This window comes from Rattus norvegicus, chromosome 17 (assembly GCF_021556685.1).
Source record: "Rattus norvegicus strain SHRSP/BbbUtx chromosome 17, alternate assembly SHRSP_T2T, whole genome shotgun sequence".
In the NCBI taxonomy this organism is placed as follows: Eukaryota; Metazoa; Chordata; class Mammalia; order Rodentia; family Muridae; genus Rattus; species Rattus norvegicus.
The window spans coordinates 91865023-91883545 of NC_141550.1; the positions used below are offsets into that span (position 1 = coordinate 91865023).

The following is an 18523-nucleotide window of genomic DNA, read 5'->3' on the forward strand; positions in this document are numbered from 1 at the left end:
ATCAAGGATCTAGATGCCTCATTAGCACGGAGAAGGACTCCAGGTGTCGTGCTATGTGACTGAGGTGGTCCCCTCAGTGGGGTGTCTCTCTGTTCTAGAGCAGGTAAAGAGACAGATAGGTAATGGCTCCACACCTGCCATCAAATCCCTGAGATTCCCGGGGTTCCAGCTCATTCAACCTTCCCAAATCTTATGCCTGTCTGGTAGCATGGTCCCACATGTCCTACAGTATCATACTTTTCTAGAATTATGACATTTGGGGGAAATCACTTTAATAAATGGTCCTAAAACCTTGAATTTTGTTATAACATATGGCAAAATAAGATTTTTCTAGTATATATTCTGTAAAGAAGTAGAAAAAGTAAAGTCCTATTTTGTCTCACATTTTTTATTAATTTTTCTTCTCTCATTTATTTAATCCTAACCCCACTTTCCCCTTCATCCCCCCAAACCTCACTCTCCCACCACCATCCCACCCCACCACCATCACCTACCACCAACCCATACCCAGCATACCTCCCTTCTCCCCCAGATTCCCTCCCAGAAGAGCCGGCCTCCTCGGGACAAACTGACCATAACAAGCTACAATAAGACTAGGCACATAGCATCACTTCAAGGCTGAACAAAGCAACCCAGTAGGGGGAAAAGGATCTCGCAAGTAAGCGAAAGTGAGGACAGCCCTGTTCTCACTTTTAGGATTCCCATAAGAACACCAAGCTACTCAGCCATAATATATATGCAGAGGACCTAGGCTAGACCCCTACAGGCTCCCTGATCTCCACAAGTTCCCATGCGTCCCAGTCAGTTGATTGTGGGGGACGTTATCTGGGCGCGTTCCCGTACTCATCTGGTTCCTCCGATCCCTCCGCCCCTTCCTCTGCATGATTCCACTTAATATCTGTGGGATTCTGCATCTGCTCCCATCAGTCTCTCCGGTCTCTTTGATGATGATTCCGCTGGGCTCCTGTCCCAGCATTCTTTGCAGGCAAGAACAGTCTGCAGGTCAAAGGTTTGGGGTCTGTGTTGGTGTCCCAACACCCACTTGAGGCCTTGCCTGGTTACAGAAGATGTACAGTTAGGGCCCTAAGTCCCCCATTACTCTCGTAGATTCCATAGAGGTTTTCCATTGACTAGGTTTCCACCTGAACACTGAAATACCCCCAATTCCAGACTTTTCTCCCACTATTTTCTCCTTCCCTCACTCCCCCATTTGGTCCCACCTGCTTCTGACCCCCCCAAACCCACCTTTGAAATCTATTTCCCTTTTCCTGAAATCTTTAAGTTCCCTCTTAAGCAACCCTTATTACTTAGACTCTCTCTGTAGACTGCAGAATGACTGTCTTTTACTTTACAACTAATATCCACTTATAAGTGAGTACATACAATGCTAGTTCTGGGTCTGGGTTACCTCTCTCGGAATGATTTTTTTTTTCTAGTTCTATCCATTTGCCTGCAAATTTCATGATGTCAGTGTTTTAGACAACTGATTACACAGCTGAACATGTCAGGAGGACATGATCCACAGAGTCAACTGACCAGGACTCATGGGGACTCACAGAGATCAAGGAGACTGTAGGGCTCTAACTTAGGTCCATTGTGTAAATGTGTCACGTTTTATTTATCCATTCCATGGTTGAGGGACATCTAGGCTGTTTCTAGTTTCTGGCTATTATGAATAAAGATGCTATGAACATAGTTGTTAAGCAGTATGCCCACTGTTGAGAAACCCTTCTACTTAAGGTCGAAGTCTATTATGTCCAGATAGCTCCCCCAAGCTTGGTGCAAGATGACTCCCTTTCCCAGCAGAGCTTCCCCTTCTCTACATTATCTGGGGAACTTCAACTCCCACAATGTTACATAATCCTTGACACTGTTGTCAATGCCCGCATGACAAGGCACCGAAAACTGGGCATAAGCCTATGGGATTAAAAAACACACGTATGCAGGTCATTCGTGGTAAGAGAGAATGCCAATTCTGTAGCTTTATTCACCAAATATATACCCCAAGTTGACCAGGTGGAAAAATCTAGGAAGCACAGTGGGAAACCCCAGGTTAAAGCTTCAGTCACAAAAGACCAAATACTTGCCACAAATTTGCTCAGGAGAAATCCAGGAAGACCAGCCTAAATCCCAGGAACAAAGACTGAGAACAAAAGACAGGATCAATGGACCATTGCCCAGGTGTATACCCAGGTGTCAGACCAGGGCGTTCCTTTGTTAGGAACAAAAGGCTTCCACATGCATCAGCAAGGCTCAGCAGAGGTCAAATACTGCAGGGGACCCAGAAGGGTCTAACAAAGGTGTGAAACACTGCAGGGGACCCAGGAGGCTCTGACAACTGTCACATAATCCTTTGCCTACTTGTGGGACCCTTTTCTTCCTACTAAATTGCCTTGTTCAACCTTGAAGTGATGGTTTGTGCCTGGTTTCAATGTCACATAATCCTAGGTAAAATTTCAGGTTCAACTTCCTGCAATGCCTTTCCATGCAAATGAGGTGTCCCCAGAACCTTAAGCCTTAGTCAATGAAACTTCACCCTAAGAAAAACCCTTCCCACTTTCCACGGATTTTATAGTCCTTGTTCACCCTGAATAAAATGTATCCACACAAACTGTTTTGTTGAATGTCATCTTTATTTAAAGAGCTGTAACACTGCGATCTTCATAGGAGACCACCTCCTTCCTGCATTCACTGCCAGACCAGGATCCTGATGACCCACCTATTCCAGACTATGTTTCATCCTTCCTGACCCAGTGTGCTTGAAGGTCCAGACTACCCAAGGAAAGACGTGGACCTTGGAACTCTGCTCTGTTCCCTCCTTCCCCACTCGGTGTGCAGTGGTGTCCGGACACCACAAGGGAAAAAGTGAAAAACAGAACCACAGCCCAGGAGTGATATAACTGGGTCTTGAGGCAGGAAAGATTTCCAATTGATTGATTTACAAAGTGTCCATATGCGTTTGCATTCCCACCAACAGTAGAGTGTTCCCTTTGCTCTATGTCCTTGACAGCATGGAGCTGTCACTTGTGATTTTCATCTTAGCCATTCTGACAGGAGTGAGATGGAATCTCAAAGTCATTTCGATTTGCATTTTCCTAATGACTTAGGATGTTGAACATTTTTTAAGGGTTTCTTAGACATTTGAGACTCTTGCCCTGAGAATTCTGTTTAGATCTGTACCCCCATTTTAATTGGATTATTTAGTTCATTGATGTTTAGTTTCTTGAGTTGTTTATGTATTTTGGATATTAACCCTCAGTCAGATGTGGAGTTAGTAAAGATCTCCTCCAATTCTGTAGGCTGCTGTTTTGTCCTATTGATGCTGTGTGTCCTGTGTTTTACAGAAGCTTTTCAGTTTCATTAGCTCCTATTTATTAATTGTTGATCTTAGAGCCTGAACCGTTGCTGCTCTGATCAGGAAGTTTCTCTTGTGCCAATGTGTTCAAGATTACTCCCTACTTTCTCTTCTATCAGGTTTAGTGTGTCTGGTTTTATGTTGAGGTCTTTGATTTACTTGGATATAAGTTTTGTGCACGGTGATAGATATGGATCTATTTGCATTCTTCTGCATGCTGGACATCAGTTAGACCAGCACCATTTGTTGAAGATTCTTTTTTTCCATTGTATACTTCTGGTTTCTTTATCAAAAATTAGGTGTCGGGATTGGGGATTTAGCTCAGTGGTAGAGCGCTTGTCTAGGAAGCGCAAAGCCCTGGGTTCGGTCCCCAGCTCCGAAAAAAAAAAAGAACCAAAAAAAAAAAAATTAGGTGTCCATAAGTGTGTGGATTTACTTGTAGGTCTTTGATTTGATTCCATTGATCAACCTATCCGTTTTTATGTCAATACCATGAAGTTTTTATTGCTATAGCTCTGGTGATGGTGATACCTTCAAAGTACTTTTAGTTTGTGTAGAATTGTTTTAGCTACCCTATTTTGGTTTGGGTTTGTTTTTCCATATAAAGTTGAGTATTGTTCTTTCAAGGTCTGTAGGCAACTGTGTTGGAATTTTGATGGGGATTGTGTTAAATCTGTAGATTGCTTTCAATAGGATGGCCATTTTTACTACATCCTGTGGATCCATGAGCATGGGAGATCTTTCCATCTTCTAATTTCTTTTTCAATTTTCTTCTTAAAAGATTTGAAGTTTTTTCTATCATGCATGTCTCTCATTTGCTTGGTTGAAGTTACCCAAAGATATTATTTGTGGATATTGCTAAGAGTGCTGTTTCCCTAATTTCTTTGTCAGCCCTTTTAATTTATATATAGGAGAGGTACTGGGGTTTTTGTTTTGTTTTGTTTTTATCTTTATATACATTTTTTTATCCAGCAACTTCATTGAAGGTGTTTATCATTTGTAAGAGTTCCATGGTAGAATTTGGGGTGTCGATTATCTTACTATCATATCATCTGCAAACAGTGATACCTTGACTTCTTCCATTCCATTTGTATCCCCCCCAGAGCTCTTTTAATTCTCTTATTGTTCTAGTTAAAACTTCAGGTACTATATTGAATAGACATGGAGAGAATGGACAGCCTTGCTTTGTCCCTGATTTTATTAGAATTGCTTTGGATTTCTCTCCATTTGATTTGATATTGGCTATCAGCTTGCTGTATGATGCCTTTATTATGCTTAGGTATATGCCTTGTATCCCTTCATGTCTCCAAGACTTTTATTTTGAAGGGGTGTTGGATCTTGTTAAAGACCTTTTCAGTATCTAATGAAATGATCGTGTGTGTGTGTGTGTGTGTGTGTGTGTGTGTGTGTGTGTGTGTGTGTTTCTTTCAGTTTGTTTACATGGTAGATTACATTGATGAATTTTGTATGTTGAACCATTCCTAAATTATGGTAGATGATCTTTTGATGTACTCTTAGATTTAGTTTGTATTTTATTGAGTATTTTTGCATCAATGTGCATGAAGAAACTTGTCGAATATTTGTGTGGTCTGTGTATTAGGGTGATTGTGGCTTCATAAAATGAATTTGGCAATGTTCCTTCTGCTTCTATTTTGTGGAATCATTTGAGGAGTATTGCTAAAACCATCTGACCCTGGGATTTTTCTTCTTGGGATATTTTTGATGACTGCTTCTATTTCCTTAGGGGTTATAGGACTATTTAGATAATTCATTTCATCTTGATTTAACTTTGGTAAGTAATATCTATCAAGAAAAGCATTCATTTTGTTTGGATTTTCCAAGTTTGTGGAGTACAGGCTTTTTAAGTATAACCTAATTTAGAAAAAAAATCTTCAATGTCTATTGTAATGGTCCCCTTTTTATTTCTGATTTTGTTAATTTAGATATTCTCCTCTGCCTTTTATATAATTTGGATATGGGTTCGTCCCAAGTTTGATTATTTCCTGCCATCTACTCCTCTTGGGTGTGTTTGCTACTTTTTATTGTAGCACTTTCAGGCATGTTGTTAAGGTGCTAGTATGAGGTCTCAGTAATTTCTTTATGAAGGCACTTCATGGTAACATGAAGTTTCCACTTAGCACTGTTTTCATTGTGTCCCATAAGTTTGGGACACAATGTTGTCCCTTCGTTTTCATTGAATTCTAGGAAGTCTTTAATTTCTTCCTTGACACAGTGGTTGTGCAGTAGAAAGTTTTTCAGTTTCCATGAGTTTGAAAGTTTTCTGTTGTTAAGTCCAGTATGAATACATGGTGGTCTGACAGGATACAGGGTTTTTTTTTTTATTTGAGCTTTTTTTCTTCCTTCAATCTATTTGTATCTGTTGAGACTTGCTTTGTGACCAAGTATGTGGTTAATTTTTGAGAATGTTCACTGAGGTGTGGAGAAGAAGGTATAATCTTTTGTGTTTGGTTGAAATATTCTGTAAATATCTGGTATGTCCATTTGAGTCATGATGTCTGTTAGCTCCATTATTTCTCTGTTTAGTTTTTGTCTGAATGACCCTTCCTTTGGTTAGAGTCTGGTATTAAAGTCTCATACTATCAATTTATGAGGTTCAATGTGTGATTTAAGCTTTAGGAATGTTTCTCTTACAAATGTGGGTGTTCTTGCATTTGGAGCATAGATGTCAAAAATTTAAATATCTTGCTAGATTTTTTTTGAGTAAGAAATGTCCTTCATATCTTTTAATTCATTTTGGTTTGAAGTCTAGATTTTGTTAGATATTAGAAGAGTTACACCAGCTTGCTTCTTGGGTCCATTTCCTTGGAAAATCTTTCTCTAACCTTTTATTCAGAGGTAATGTCTATCATTGATTTTAAGGTGTGTTTATCTTGTTTGCAGCAGAAGAATGGATCCTGCTTTCACATTCATTGTTAGCCTGTGTCTTTTTATTGGGAAACTGAGTTCACTGATATTGAGAAATATTAATAGCCAAAGATTGTTAATTCCTAATGTTATTTTGTAGTAGTAGTAGTTGTTGTTGTTGCTGCTGCTGCTGCTGCTGCTGCTGCTGCTGCTGCTGGTGTGTGTGTGTGTGTGTGTGTGTGTGTGTGTGTGTGTGTGTGTGTGTGTGTGTGTGTGTTTCCTTTCTTTGGGTTTTGCTGGAGTGAGTTTATTTATTGCCTGCATTTTCATGAGGGTAGCTAACCTCATTGGGTTGGAGTTTTCCTTCTAATACTTTCTGTAGGGCTGGGTTTATGGATAGATATTGTTTAAATTTGACTTTGTCATAAAAAAAATTTTTGTTTTCACCATCTGTGGTGATTGAAATGGTTTCGCTAGGTATAATAGCCTATGCTGGGATCTATGGTCTGTAGTACATCCATCTCCATTGAGCAGTCAGGTGTAATTCTAATAGGTCTGCTTTTATATGTTACTTGGCCTTTTCCCCATTGCAGCTTTTTTTTTTTTAATTAACTTGAGTATTTCTTATTTACGTTTCGAGTGTTATTCCCTTTCCCGGTTTCCGGGCAAACATCCCCCTAATCCCTCCCCCTACCTTTCTTTATGGGTGTTCCTCTCCCCACCCTTTCCCCATTGCCGCCCTCCCCCCCCCAACAATCTAGTTCACTGGGGGTTCAGTCTTAGCAGGACCCAGGGCTTCTCCTTCCACTGGTGCTCTTACTAGGATATTCATTGCTACCTATGAGGTCAGAGTCCAGGGTCAGTCCATGTATAGTCTTTGGGTAGTGGCTTAGTCCCTGGAAGCTCTGGTTGCTTGGCATTGTTGTTCGTAAGGGGTCTCGAGCCCCTTCGAGCTCTTCCAGTTCTTTCTCTGATTCCTTCAACGGGGGTCCTATTCTCAGTTCAGTGGTTTGCTGCTGGCATTCGCCTCTGTATTTGCTGTATTCTGGCTGTGTCTCTCAGGAGAGATCTACATCCGGCTCCTGTCGGCCTGCACTTCTTTGCTTCATCCATCTTGTCTAATTGGATGGCTGTATCTGTATGGGCCACATGTGGGGCAGGCTCTGAATGGGTGTTCCTTCTGTGTCTGTTTTAATCTTTGCCTCTCTATTCCCTGCCACCCCTCGCAGCTTTTAATATTCTTTCTTTGGTTGGCATTTGATAATTTTGAGGCATGACTTTGTTTTCTGATTTACTCTAGCTGGTGTTCTGTAAGCTTGCTGTACCTTTGTAGGCATGTCTTTCTTTAGGTTAGGAAAATTTTCTTCTATGATTTTGTAAAATATATTTTCTGGGTTTTTGAACTGGGATTCTCCTTCTATTCCTAATTATTCTTAGGTTTGGTCTTTTCATAGTGTCCCAGATTTTCTGGAAGTTTTGTGTTAGGAATGTTTTAGATTTAACGTTTTCTTTATAATAGATTGATGAATCTGTTTCTTCTACTGTATCTTCAACCCCTGAGATTCTTTCTTCTATATATCGCATTCTGTTGTTGATACTTGCATCTGTAGTTCCTGTTTGCTTTCCTGGATTCTCCATTTCCATTTGTGATTTCTTTATTGTTTCTACTTCTATTTTCAGGTCTTGCTATTGTTTTTGTTTGTTCACCATCCCCACTTGGCTCTCTTGACACTTTTTTTCAATGGTGAAAAAAGTGTCTGTTTAGAATTAGCCAGCTGGACTCAGTTTAGATGATCGAAATCTTGTTGGCAACAACAGAGCATCATAGTCAGGAGTCAAGCAAACATATGCTCTTTTCTCTCACTCAGGCCTTATCAGGGTATTGATTTTGGCCACATCGATATCATAGTTTCTTCACAGTTGGTTTAATCTGGTGCTTGTTGGCCTTGACATCCACAATAAACACAGCATGCTATTTTCCTCTATCTTCTTCATGGCTGACTCGGTGGTCAGGGGGAATTTGATGATTGCATAGTGGTCAAGCTTATTTCTTCTGGATGCACTCTTTTGAGAGTATTTGGGCTGCCTCCAGAGTTCCAGGGTCTTGGGCCAGCTGAAGGTGGGTGGCTAGCTTAAAAACTGCCTCTGAAGAGACAAACTGTTCCGTATTACTTACACATTAAAGCAGGCATAATGGAGGCCTATTTTCTAGCTATTCGGTGGAGTGGGAGCTATGGCTGCAAGATTGAAAGTTCAAAGCCTGTCTGGGCTACAGATATGTTCTGGACCAAGAATAGCTTTTAGAGAGACCTTGTTTAAAGGGGTTGGGGGCAGGGGCTAGGGATACGGCTCAGTGGTAGTGCAATTGTCTAGCATGAGTCTCAAGGTTGAGTGCTTTTAACAGTAAATATACATACATACATACATACATACATACATACATACATACATACACATATATACAGACTGTCTTAGTCAAGATTACTATAGATGTGAAGAAACAACCAAGAATAACTTGGGGAGGAAAGGGTTTATTTGTCTTATACATCCATATCACTGTTTATCATAGAAGTCAGGACAAGAACTCAAACAGGGCAGAAACCTAGAGGCTGGAACTGATTCAGAGGCCTTGAAGGAGTACTACTTACTGGCTTGCTCTTTATGGCTTGCTCAGCCTACTCTCTTATAGAACCCAGAACTACCAGACCAGGGATGGCATCACTCAAAATAGGCTGGATCCTCCTCCATCAATCTCTAATTAAGAAAACACCATACAAGTTTAGACTACAGCTTGATCTTATAGAGGCATTTTCTTTTCTTTCTTTGTTTTTGTTGTTGTTGTTTGTTTGGCTTGATTGTGTTTCTTTCTTTCCCCAATCCCCCAAGACAGGCTTTTTTCCTGTGTAATCTTAGCTGTCCTAGAACTTTCTCTGTGGACCAGGCTGTTCTCTAACTCACAGAGATTTGCCTGTGTCTGCCTCCTAAGTGCTGGGATTAAATGTGTATGCCACTACCACCCAGTGAAAGCACTTACTTAATTGAGGTTCTTTTCTAACAGATGATTTCAGCTTGTATCAAGTTGACATGAAGCCATCCAGTACACACACACACACACACACACACACACACACACACACACCTGCCATCTGCACGACTGTATTCACACAAAAAAAAACATATTTCTTTTTTTCCCCACCTCTCCAAAAACCGTATTTCTATATAGAGATTATACTCTCCAAAATGTCACCAAAATTATATAATAAGAATTATAGTCTAAGAAAAATCCTTGTAGGGTGTTTTTTGAAGAGGAAATAGAGTGTTGTAGAGAGATAGAGGGGAGAGTAGAATAGGAGGAATAAATGAAACAGGGGTTAGAAGGCAGAGTAGAGGGGGGGATACAGGGAAGGACTAGAGAGTTTCTGAAATACCAGATTGGAACGTATTACTGTAGAAGTTTCCCAAAGTGTGTGTGTGTGTGTGTGTGTGTGTGTGTGTGTGTGTGTGTGTATTTGATAGGAATTTAAATGGACTTAACATATAATGGAGAGACAATGCCTCAACTGGATATCTATGTCACCAAGTAACATCTCCAGTCCCAGGAATGGATTACATCTTGTTGAGTTACTGGACAAAGGGTTACCATAGAGATCCCCCCCACCAAAAGCATCACAACCTATTGCCAAGGCTATTGGTTATTCTTCACAACCTGATGGAAAAGCCCTATTGCTGAAGAAATGAATACTTGTGTCACGGAACATAGCGAAATCAAGCTTCTCCCCTACTACCTAGGATCTATGGTGCTAGAAGTTACTTTGCATGCTACGAGAGAAAAGTAATCAACAATATCACCTAGTCATGAACCCCTCTGATCTAGCACAGAGACCTGCCTGCAAAATATACTGGTGCACTGGTAGCCAACTGTTTTGTGAATAACAACTTTTTTTTTTTAAATTGACTCCATGAGCTGAAACTCTTAATTGACACTGCTAACCAGATTAAGTCATGAGCCTAGGAGAAATCTTGCTACTGTTATTCTGTCAACGGGACATAGCAACAGAATGACTTCTAACAACATACTGCTATAACCATAGGTAAGCTCTTCACTCACTCCTCATCATAAAAACTCATTCCTGTAGTAGATAGCAAAAAGTGAGAGACACTAGAGCACTCATTGCTGAGTGGGATGTCTTTATTAAACTTCTTTCCCCACGACTAAGGTATCTATGCAGAAGAGGAGGTAAAGAGATGATAAGGGCCAGAGGTGGTGCAGCTCCAAGGAGACAGCATCTTCCAGACACAACGGGACTGATAGTTACATGAACTCACATAGACTGTGTCAGCATGCTCAAGACCTGCACAAGTTCAAACCAGACAAAACCTCGGCACTGAGAAGGTAAAGTGGATACAAAGCCCCTCCCTGACCAAGAAGCTATTTGTAAATGATACCTGGTGGCATTTTGGGGTTTTTTTTTTGTTTTTTTTTTGTTTTTTGTTTTTTTTGTTTTGTTTTTTTGTCTTTTGAGAGATAGAACACGAGGTTGGGACAATAGGGAATTGGGGGAGATCTGAGAGGAGTTGTGGTAGGAAAAAGAATGATAAAAATATATTGATCAAAATGTTTTTAACAAAAATTTAAATAGAAGTCTCAAAAGAAAAAAACTAAAAAAAAAACCCTTAAAAAAAAGAGTACAACATTTTCTTTCTCTTTATGAAAGGAAACATCCATGTTATAATTATGCTTCAAAAATAATGCAAAAGGGTTTGGGAGACAGTTCAGTGGTTAAGAGCACTTAGTGTTCTTACAAAGGACTTAAGTGTGGTTACTAGAACCAACAATCTGCCTGTAACTCCAGATCTAGGAGCTCTAAGGCTTCCAGTCTTCTGGACCCCTGCACTTATGTGCACACACTGACACATATGCATACATGCATACATGCATACATGCTACATGCATACATACATACATACATACATAGAGGGGGGAGGGAGAGGGAATTAAAATAGCAGTTTCCTAAGCACATCTGCAATGCAAGCACTAGGGAAGCTAAAACAGGGGTGCCAAGTTCCAGACCAGCCTGACCTTGTCTCACAAAAGCAAAAAAGTGAACATAATTTAAATGTAAACAAATACCTCATTTATCTAAAAATGTTTGCTATTTCTGAGAATGAATGCTTTTATTATAAAAATAATATGAAGAATAAGCAAGTGAGACTAAGTATCATTAAAATAGATCATTCTAATATTTTAATGTATTTCAAGTCATTCCATTCTATCTAGGTGTACATGGATGTACATCAGAATGACATCAGCAGACAGGCATTAGCATTTTTTAGGTAGCGTGTTGATAATTCACTGATCTGATAACTTTGAATGCTTCATGGAGTAACTGGACCAAGACATATATGTACGTTTATGTAGTACGTTTATAATTCTTCCTTGACTATCAGGCCTCCCAAGGATATTTCAATGAAATCATCAATATGACAAAATGCCTAGCCAATCCTCCAAAACTAAGATGACAGTTTCGAAAATGCTTTCATTACAAACTGTACCCGTTCTCACCTGTCAGAATTAGCTGTTTCATTTGCCTAAGTGCAGTGACAAAGATCTAAGTTGTAATGTTAGCATTTCTTCTAGGCGCCACCCAACAGTTACCAAGCAACAGCCAGGTACAAGCCAGGATTGATATAAAAGGTCTCTCTCTCTCTCTCTCTCTCTCTCTCTCTCTCTCTCTCTCTCTCAAGCAACAGCCAGGTACAAGCCAGGATTGATATAAAAGGTCTCTTTCTGTCTCTCTGTCTCTCTGTCGGTCTCTGTGCATGTGTCTGTCTGTCTGTCTGTCTGTCTGTCTGTCGCTCTGCCTCTTTCCCCCTCCCTCCCTCATTATTCTCTCTGGCCTCTTTCTCTCTCCCTGTCCTCTCCCCATCCCTCTCTCTAGTGATCCCTGTCAGCCTCTTCCCGTTTTTCTCTCTTCTCACTCTCTGTCCCTCTGCCCCTCCCCTTCCCTGCCTTTACTCCCTTTTCAATCCCTCTTCTCACGCCCTAAAATAAACTTCATTTTATACTAGACCCATTGTATAGCTGGTACCAGGGTGGGGGTGGGGGTGTTGCCTGAGCATGGGCCTGCTAAGGCACCCCCTCCTGCCACATCATACTGTGTTTTACAAAACGTATCTTCTAGATTGTGCACAAGACCCCAAATATAAGGAATGCATTACAGACAATGCAAGGGAGACTGAAGAAACTGTGTCCTCTAAATATTGACTCTTAGGAAGGCATAAATACACCAACTGCAAGTTTGCAAATCTATGTTTCTTGTTGTTCTGCACCACACTTGCATTAAAAAATGTTGGGCCTAAAGCTGAACATATTTTCTTATTTTATATTAGGTTCATATGTTGTATACCCCAATTCAATTCATAGCACCCATATCTAACTGCTCCCAAAGACCTACTCCAGCATCAGACGCCCTCTCCTGGCTAGCCTAGTTGGGTCAAAAGAATCATCTATGAATTATGTGGGTTTTCTTGATAGATTATTAGGAGTCAGAGTTTAGCTACACAATAGTGTTGGAAGTCTTAAATGACTTCATCTATATTTTCCAGTTAATCTTGCATCTCAGATACTGCAGCTTGGGGATTTTGTGTTTGTGTTGGGGCTGAGGATCTAACCCTGGGCCTTGACCACACTAGGAAAGTGCTCCTTTGCTCATACCACAACCTATTACAACTTCTTTTTAAGAGCCAGGGCTTTTGTTAAATCTGGATAATTTTTATATTAAAAATGCCCAGCAGAATTCTAGATTGCTGTCCTTCTCCTGTTTCCCTACCTGCAAAGGAAGATAGTTAACAGCAATATGCCACAGGTTGTAGCATTGTCAAAAGAACATGAAACTATTTACTGCTACACTAAACCAGGCAAAACCTACCTATTGGATTATCTCATTCACTCATTCATTCATTAATTTGTGGTGTTGGGATGGAACCCAGGTTGTTGTGCATATTAGGAAAACACCCTTCCACTCAGTCAAAACCTCAGGAAACGTTTTTTTTTTCTTTGACAGTTTCATACATGTACATGTATAACCTTCATTTGTAACATAGAAACCTAATATGAAAATAATGTGCTAAACCTTAGGGTTAACCTTCTTTAAGTGTGTTGCAAAACAAGATGAAAATATGATTCAGAAAATTACAGCTAGTTTATTTCTTCGAGGGAAGGTGGACTGGGAGGAGAGGGGGGGTGATGTAAAGTGAATGACTGAATACATAAATAGGGGAAAAAAGTCAACACGGGAACACAGTAAGTTTCTTCAGTCTCCCCGGTGCTAGCATTGTCTCTCATTGCTTCCACCTAAGATTATGGCAGAATGATTATGAGCATGTATAATCACCTTATGAAACTGTTATAAAAATGCTTTTTCAACATCGGAATAAATCCAACATTCGTCAGGCACAACGAACAAATAAAACATGGACAACGAAAACATTTTCTTGCCAGAGTGTATCCTGAACTGCATTGTATGCATTAGCAAATATTGTTGGAAATGGGGACGCAGGTCGGTAATCTCAGCAGCAACAGGCTGTGGCATAAGGATGGTGAATTTGAACCCAACCTGATCTACACACAGCCAATCTGGTCCACACGGCGAGATCATCTAAAGAAAAATAATATTTTTTTTAAAAATTTTATCCAAGAAATTTACATCCAAGAGTTGATCATTACATCCAAGAGTTGGTCTCCCATATCCAGATATGGACAAAACAGTCAAACTATGCATGTATACATCTCTAAGGCTTTCGGGACAGGGTCCAAAAGCTGAGAAACGAGGTTAACTTAACTTCTGTTTCACAATAACCGTTAGCATAGACTAATTAGAGAAAGTTGGCGCTTCTCCGAACTTAGTATTGCGGAAACCATGGCCTCGGGGTTAGCAGGCACCGGAACCAGATTTCTGCACGCTTTGTCCCGCGTAGGACAACAGTTCGGACGCACATTTCTGGCTAAAAGCGGACGCCGCTACTGGCCGGAGCCAGTGGCTCCGAGGAGAGTCAGAGACGACCCGCGACCGCTCGGAGGACCTGGTAGGACAGGGTGCGGCCTCGCGCTTCCGGTGCCCAGCTTCCGGCTCCGGGTCTGGGCCTGGGGCAGAGGCGGAGCCACCGCCGGCCGCGACTTTCAGACTCGTACCATGGCTCTGCGCTGGTCATGCTGGCGGCGCCGCTGCTCCTGGAGGCCGGCGCTGGTCGGGAGCCCGCGGCCGGCACGCCCTGGCTGTGCAGGACCGCTCGGGACACGCGCCGCCTCGGACACCCGCGCGCAGGTGAGGCCGGGACGCGCGCGCTCTCCGCGGCGTAGAGGTCACTGTGCCAATGACAGCCGGAGACCGAATGAATGGGAAGACGCGCACGTGCTCCGGGGCCTACAGCCCCCTTGGGTGGGACGCTAGGGGAATGGGACTAGTAGCGGGGCCCGAAGTGCGGAGCTGCTGATCGGGCACCAAGGGGACATAGGGGCTGAGGTAGGGGAAGCGTCGGAGCGCAGCCCTGTTAAGAGAGATGCCGGGGCTAACTGGGGTGTGTCGGGAAGACGTAGTTCTTTCCACGGATACAACCAGAGCCAAAGGGATCTCTACTCTCGCTTTTCTAGCAATTTCGGATTTCGGATCCCGTTAGCCTCAAAATTTGGAAAGGGTGTTGTGGCGACGCAAAGCGATGCTACTAGCCAGGGTGGACTCGACTAGAGTGCTGCAGGTGCTTACGAGAGAGAACGCACACCTGAAAGGCGCTGGAAGGACACTAGAAGGAGAAGAGCCCAAGGGTGTCACGAGAGACCTATGACTTCTTTGAAGTAAAATTATTATCTGAGTAGTAAGCGTGATTCCTTGAAACTCTCCTACTTTGTTCGATTTCAATTTCATTTTCTCTCGGTCAATTAGCCCTGTAAATGACTCCCCGCTCAGTGTGAGTTGGGTCAATCCATACCTTGGTCCTTACTGATTTTTGAAGTTCGTGGTTTTTCACTTTGGGTTTTGGAGACCTTTCCAGCCACCCAGTAATTGTATGACAGTTCACCTTTCATCTTAAAAAAACAAAAACAAACAAAAACACCCACCTCTTAAACTTTAGTAAGATTTGGTGTACACTTCATATGTCAAACACTATACTAGTACGAAATGTGTAGCGTTTATACATATCTAGTTTATACCAAAGTGGATGCATATAACAAATTATCCAAAAAAGAGTTTGGAAAGAAAATGCAAGCTGATGTAATGTAGAAAGAATAATGAAAAAGAGAAAGAGGGCATGCATGTATCTTAGAGGAAGATAGGCTTTGCAGGGATCCATGTCAATACCTAAGCTAGACTTTAGAGGGCTTGAGGTTTTATCTCCATAGATGCAGACATGTTTTGGAGAGAGATGAATCTACCACAAGATGCCACTGAATACTTTTTGCCTTGGCTGTTTCTAAAAAGGGGAAAAAAGAAAAGACGCCTCAGCCATAAGAAGAGTGCTTTTCTGGAAAGAATCTTTGTCACTGGCATCCACATCTGTTTCCTTGAGCAAAAAGGGAGACTAATTGAGGGTCAAGCATCATGTTTTCTCACCCATGTGCTAATACTTTCTACTCTAAGAATATCAGAACACAGGTGTCTTCTTCAGGTGCAAGTGCTTTCATTACTTCAGGTCTTAAAGACTACAAGCCTTAGAGACAATAATTAAGCTGAATTTGTCTCTCTAACATTGTATTATGCTGTAGCCCAGAGTAGCCTGGAACTTACTGTCGAGCTAAGCATGGCCCCAGATACATCATAGTAGTTTTTCCTCAGTTTCTAGCCCCATCCCTATGCCTAGGGCAGTGCATTAGACCTAAGTGACCACACCCAACTTTGTCTTTAATTCATATTGAGCACTTTCTCTTTAAAAAGTCGATTCTCAACTAGGTCTGTAATACCAGCATTTGGTAGAAATGTAGGAGGATCAGGTAATCTTTGTCTACAGAGTGAGTTGAATGCCCAGCTGGGCTATATGAAAACCTTAAAAAAAAAAAATCCTAAGGGGCAGAGTTGACTTTCAAAGAGAATAAATGATATAGAGAAGGAATAGAATCAGAAGTGAAGAAATTATTTTCACTGCCATGTCAGTGAGTCCCAGAACTGGTTGTACATCTTCATTCTAAAACATGGTTTTTTTACCTTCGAAAACACTGGCCCCAGGTAGCTCTAAGTAGAATACAGCTTGATTTGAATAAATATTGTCCTAAATCTTTGCTGTGGAGCTCAGGATGTAAGTGAATAGGTACTGTCTTCAGTGTTTCTTTGGAGCTAGGAGTTATAGTTCAGTGATAGGATACTCATTGGAGGGGTGTGTGTGTGTGTGTGTGTGTGTGTGTGTGTGTATACATATATATATATATATATATATATGTGTGTGTGTGTGTGTGTGTGTGTGTGTGTGTGTGTGTGTGTTGTGTTTCTAAGAGTAGGTATGGAAAGATGTCAAAAAGTGACCCAGATGGAAATTTTTGATATTTTTTCCGAGATCTGTCCTCTAAAGATTGCAATTAACAGTATTTACACTACCTAGTAGCAAAGGGTATTCCATATTAATCATGCAGTTTTAATATTTCACCATTAGGTCTTAGATTGAATAGATGTAACTCTTCTATCAGGTTGTCACTTGCTAGAACTGGAGAGATGGCTCAGCAGTTAAGAGCATTGATTAAGAGTTGATTGCTCTGGGGTTGGGGATTTAGCTCAGCGGTAGAGCGCTTGCCTATCGAGCGCAAAGCCCTGGGTTCGATCCCCAGCTCCGAAAAAAAAAAAAAAAAGAGTTGATTCCTGAGTTCAATTCCCAGCAACCACATGGTGGCTCACAACCATCTCTAATAGGATCTAATGCCCTCTTCTGGTGTGTCTGAAGACAGAGACAGTGCACTCACATACATAAAATAAATAAATCTTTAAAAAAAAAAAAAGCTGTCACTTGTTGTGGCAGAATGGTACACTAATGCTAACACAACACTTGAGAGACCAGGCATAAGGATCAGTTCAGTGTCAACTTGAGCTGTGTAGTAAGATTCTGTCTTGAAGCATTGATGGGAGTCATGGTCCTTATTTATATGTCTCATAATAAAGCATTACATTTGTATAAATTAACTACTTAAGGATACCAAAAGAAGTAAGTAGACTGTCTAAAGAGTGGCCTATAATTCTAGCTAGTATGAAGAATGAGTCAGACAGACTGTGAGATCAAAGCCAGCTTGTGCTACATATCAAGACGTCCATCCCAAAAGAGGGGAAAGTGGGCTGTCCCATAATGATAAAATCAAAAGAGAGAAAGAACTGTTGCTGTGCTGTAGGAACATAATTTTCTGTAGCTCATAAATGTTCTTAAATATTTAATGAATAGATAATGCAATAGTGGAGAGCACAGACCCAGTCTTCTTGGCCACTGCTTGGCAAAGTCAACATTAGATATTAAAAGAACACAAGGGGGAAAGTGGGCTGGTTAGGTGACTCTGGGTAAAGGCACCCAGTTGTCAAGCCTGATGACCTGAATTTGAGTCTCATGATCCACATGGTGGAAGAAGAAAACCTTTAAGTTGTCTTCTGACCTCCACACATGTGCCATAGCATGTGCCCATAAGCAAAGATATATGCACACAAAATAAATAAATGAATAAATGTAATTTTAAGAAAGTAGTTCCGGCTAGATGTGGATATGATGGTGCATGCCTTTAATCTCAGCACTCAGGAGGCAGAGGCAGCAAATCTATGAGTTTGAGAGCAGCTGGGAATACATAGTGAGATCCTGTCTTGGAACAAACAAAACTGTAGTTGTGAAGCTCTGTGAAAAAAAAGGTTTTAAAACATAACACTAGGGGCTGGAGAGATGGCTCAGTGGTTAAGAGTACTAACTGAGTTCAAATCCCAGCAACCACATGGTGGCTCACAACCATCTGTAATGAGATCCGATGCCCTCTTCTGGTGTGTCTGAAGACAGCTACAGTGTAATTATATATAATAGATAAATCTTAAAAAAATAACACTATACATTTTATTATCAAGAAACACATTTTCATATTCATCCTTTTTGTCAAGAAGTGTCTTCATATACTTTATATAAAAGCTCTTATCAGATTAGATTAGTAAATTAGTAGTTTTTAAAATGCTTTCATCCTGTCTTTAAGTGGTTAAGAGCACTGATCACTATTCCAAAATAAGTAGCTGCCTTCAATTCCCAGCATCCACATGGCCTATAACTACAGTTCTAGGAGATTCTAACTCCTCTTCTGGTCTC

The 18523-nt window shown here is 41.0% G+C and overlaps 1 protein-coding gene across 4 annotated transcripts in view; it reads left to right on the forward strand.

Annotated features, from left to right (window-relative positions):
* The first annotated feature begins 14370 nt into the window (after nt 1-14370).
* Pdss1 (decaprenyl diphosphate synthase subunit 1) overlaps nt 14371-18523 on the forward strand; it is a 38310-nt gene continuing 34157 nt past the window's right edge. Inside the window, exon 1 of one of the 4 annotated variants that reach the window (XR_015640603.1) lies at nt 14371-14544. Coding sequence is in view for 1 of the 4 variants with exons in the window: in NM_001400847.1 (NP_001387776.1) it covers nt 14413-14544 (132 nt within the window). In the remaining 3 variants the exon portion in view is untranslated. Of the gene's footprint in view, nt 14545-14870; nt 15092-18523 lie in introns of those variants that run through there. The other 3 variants (NM_001400847.1, XM_087589629.1, XR_015640604.1) reach the window with 3 other exon arrangements.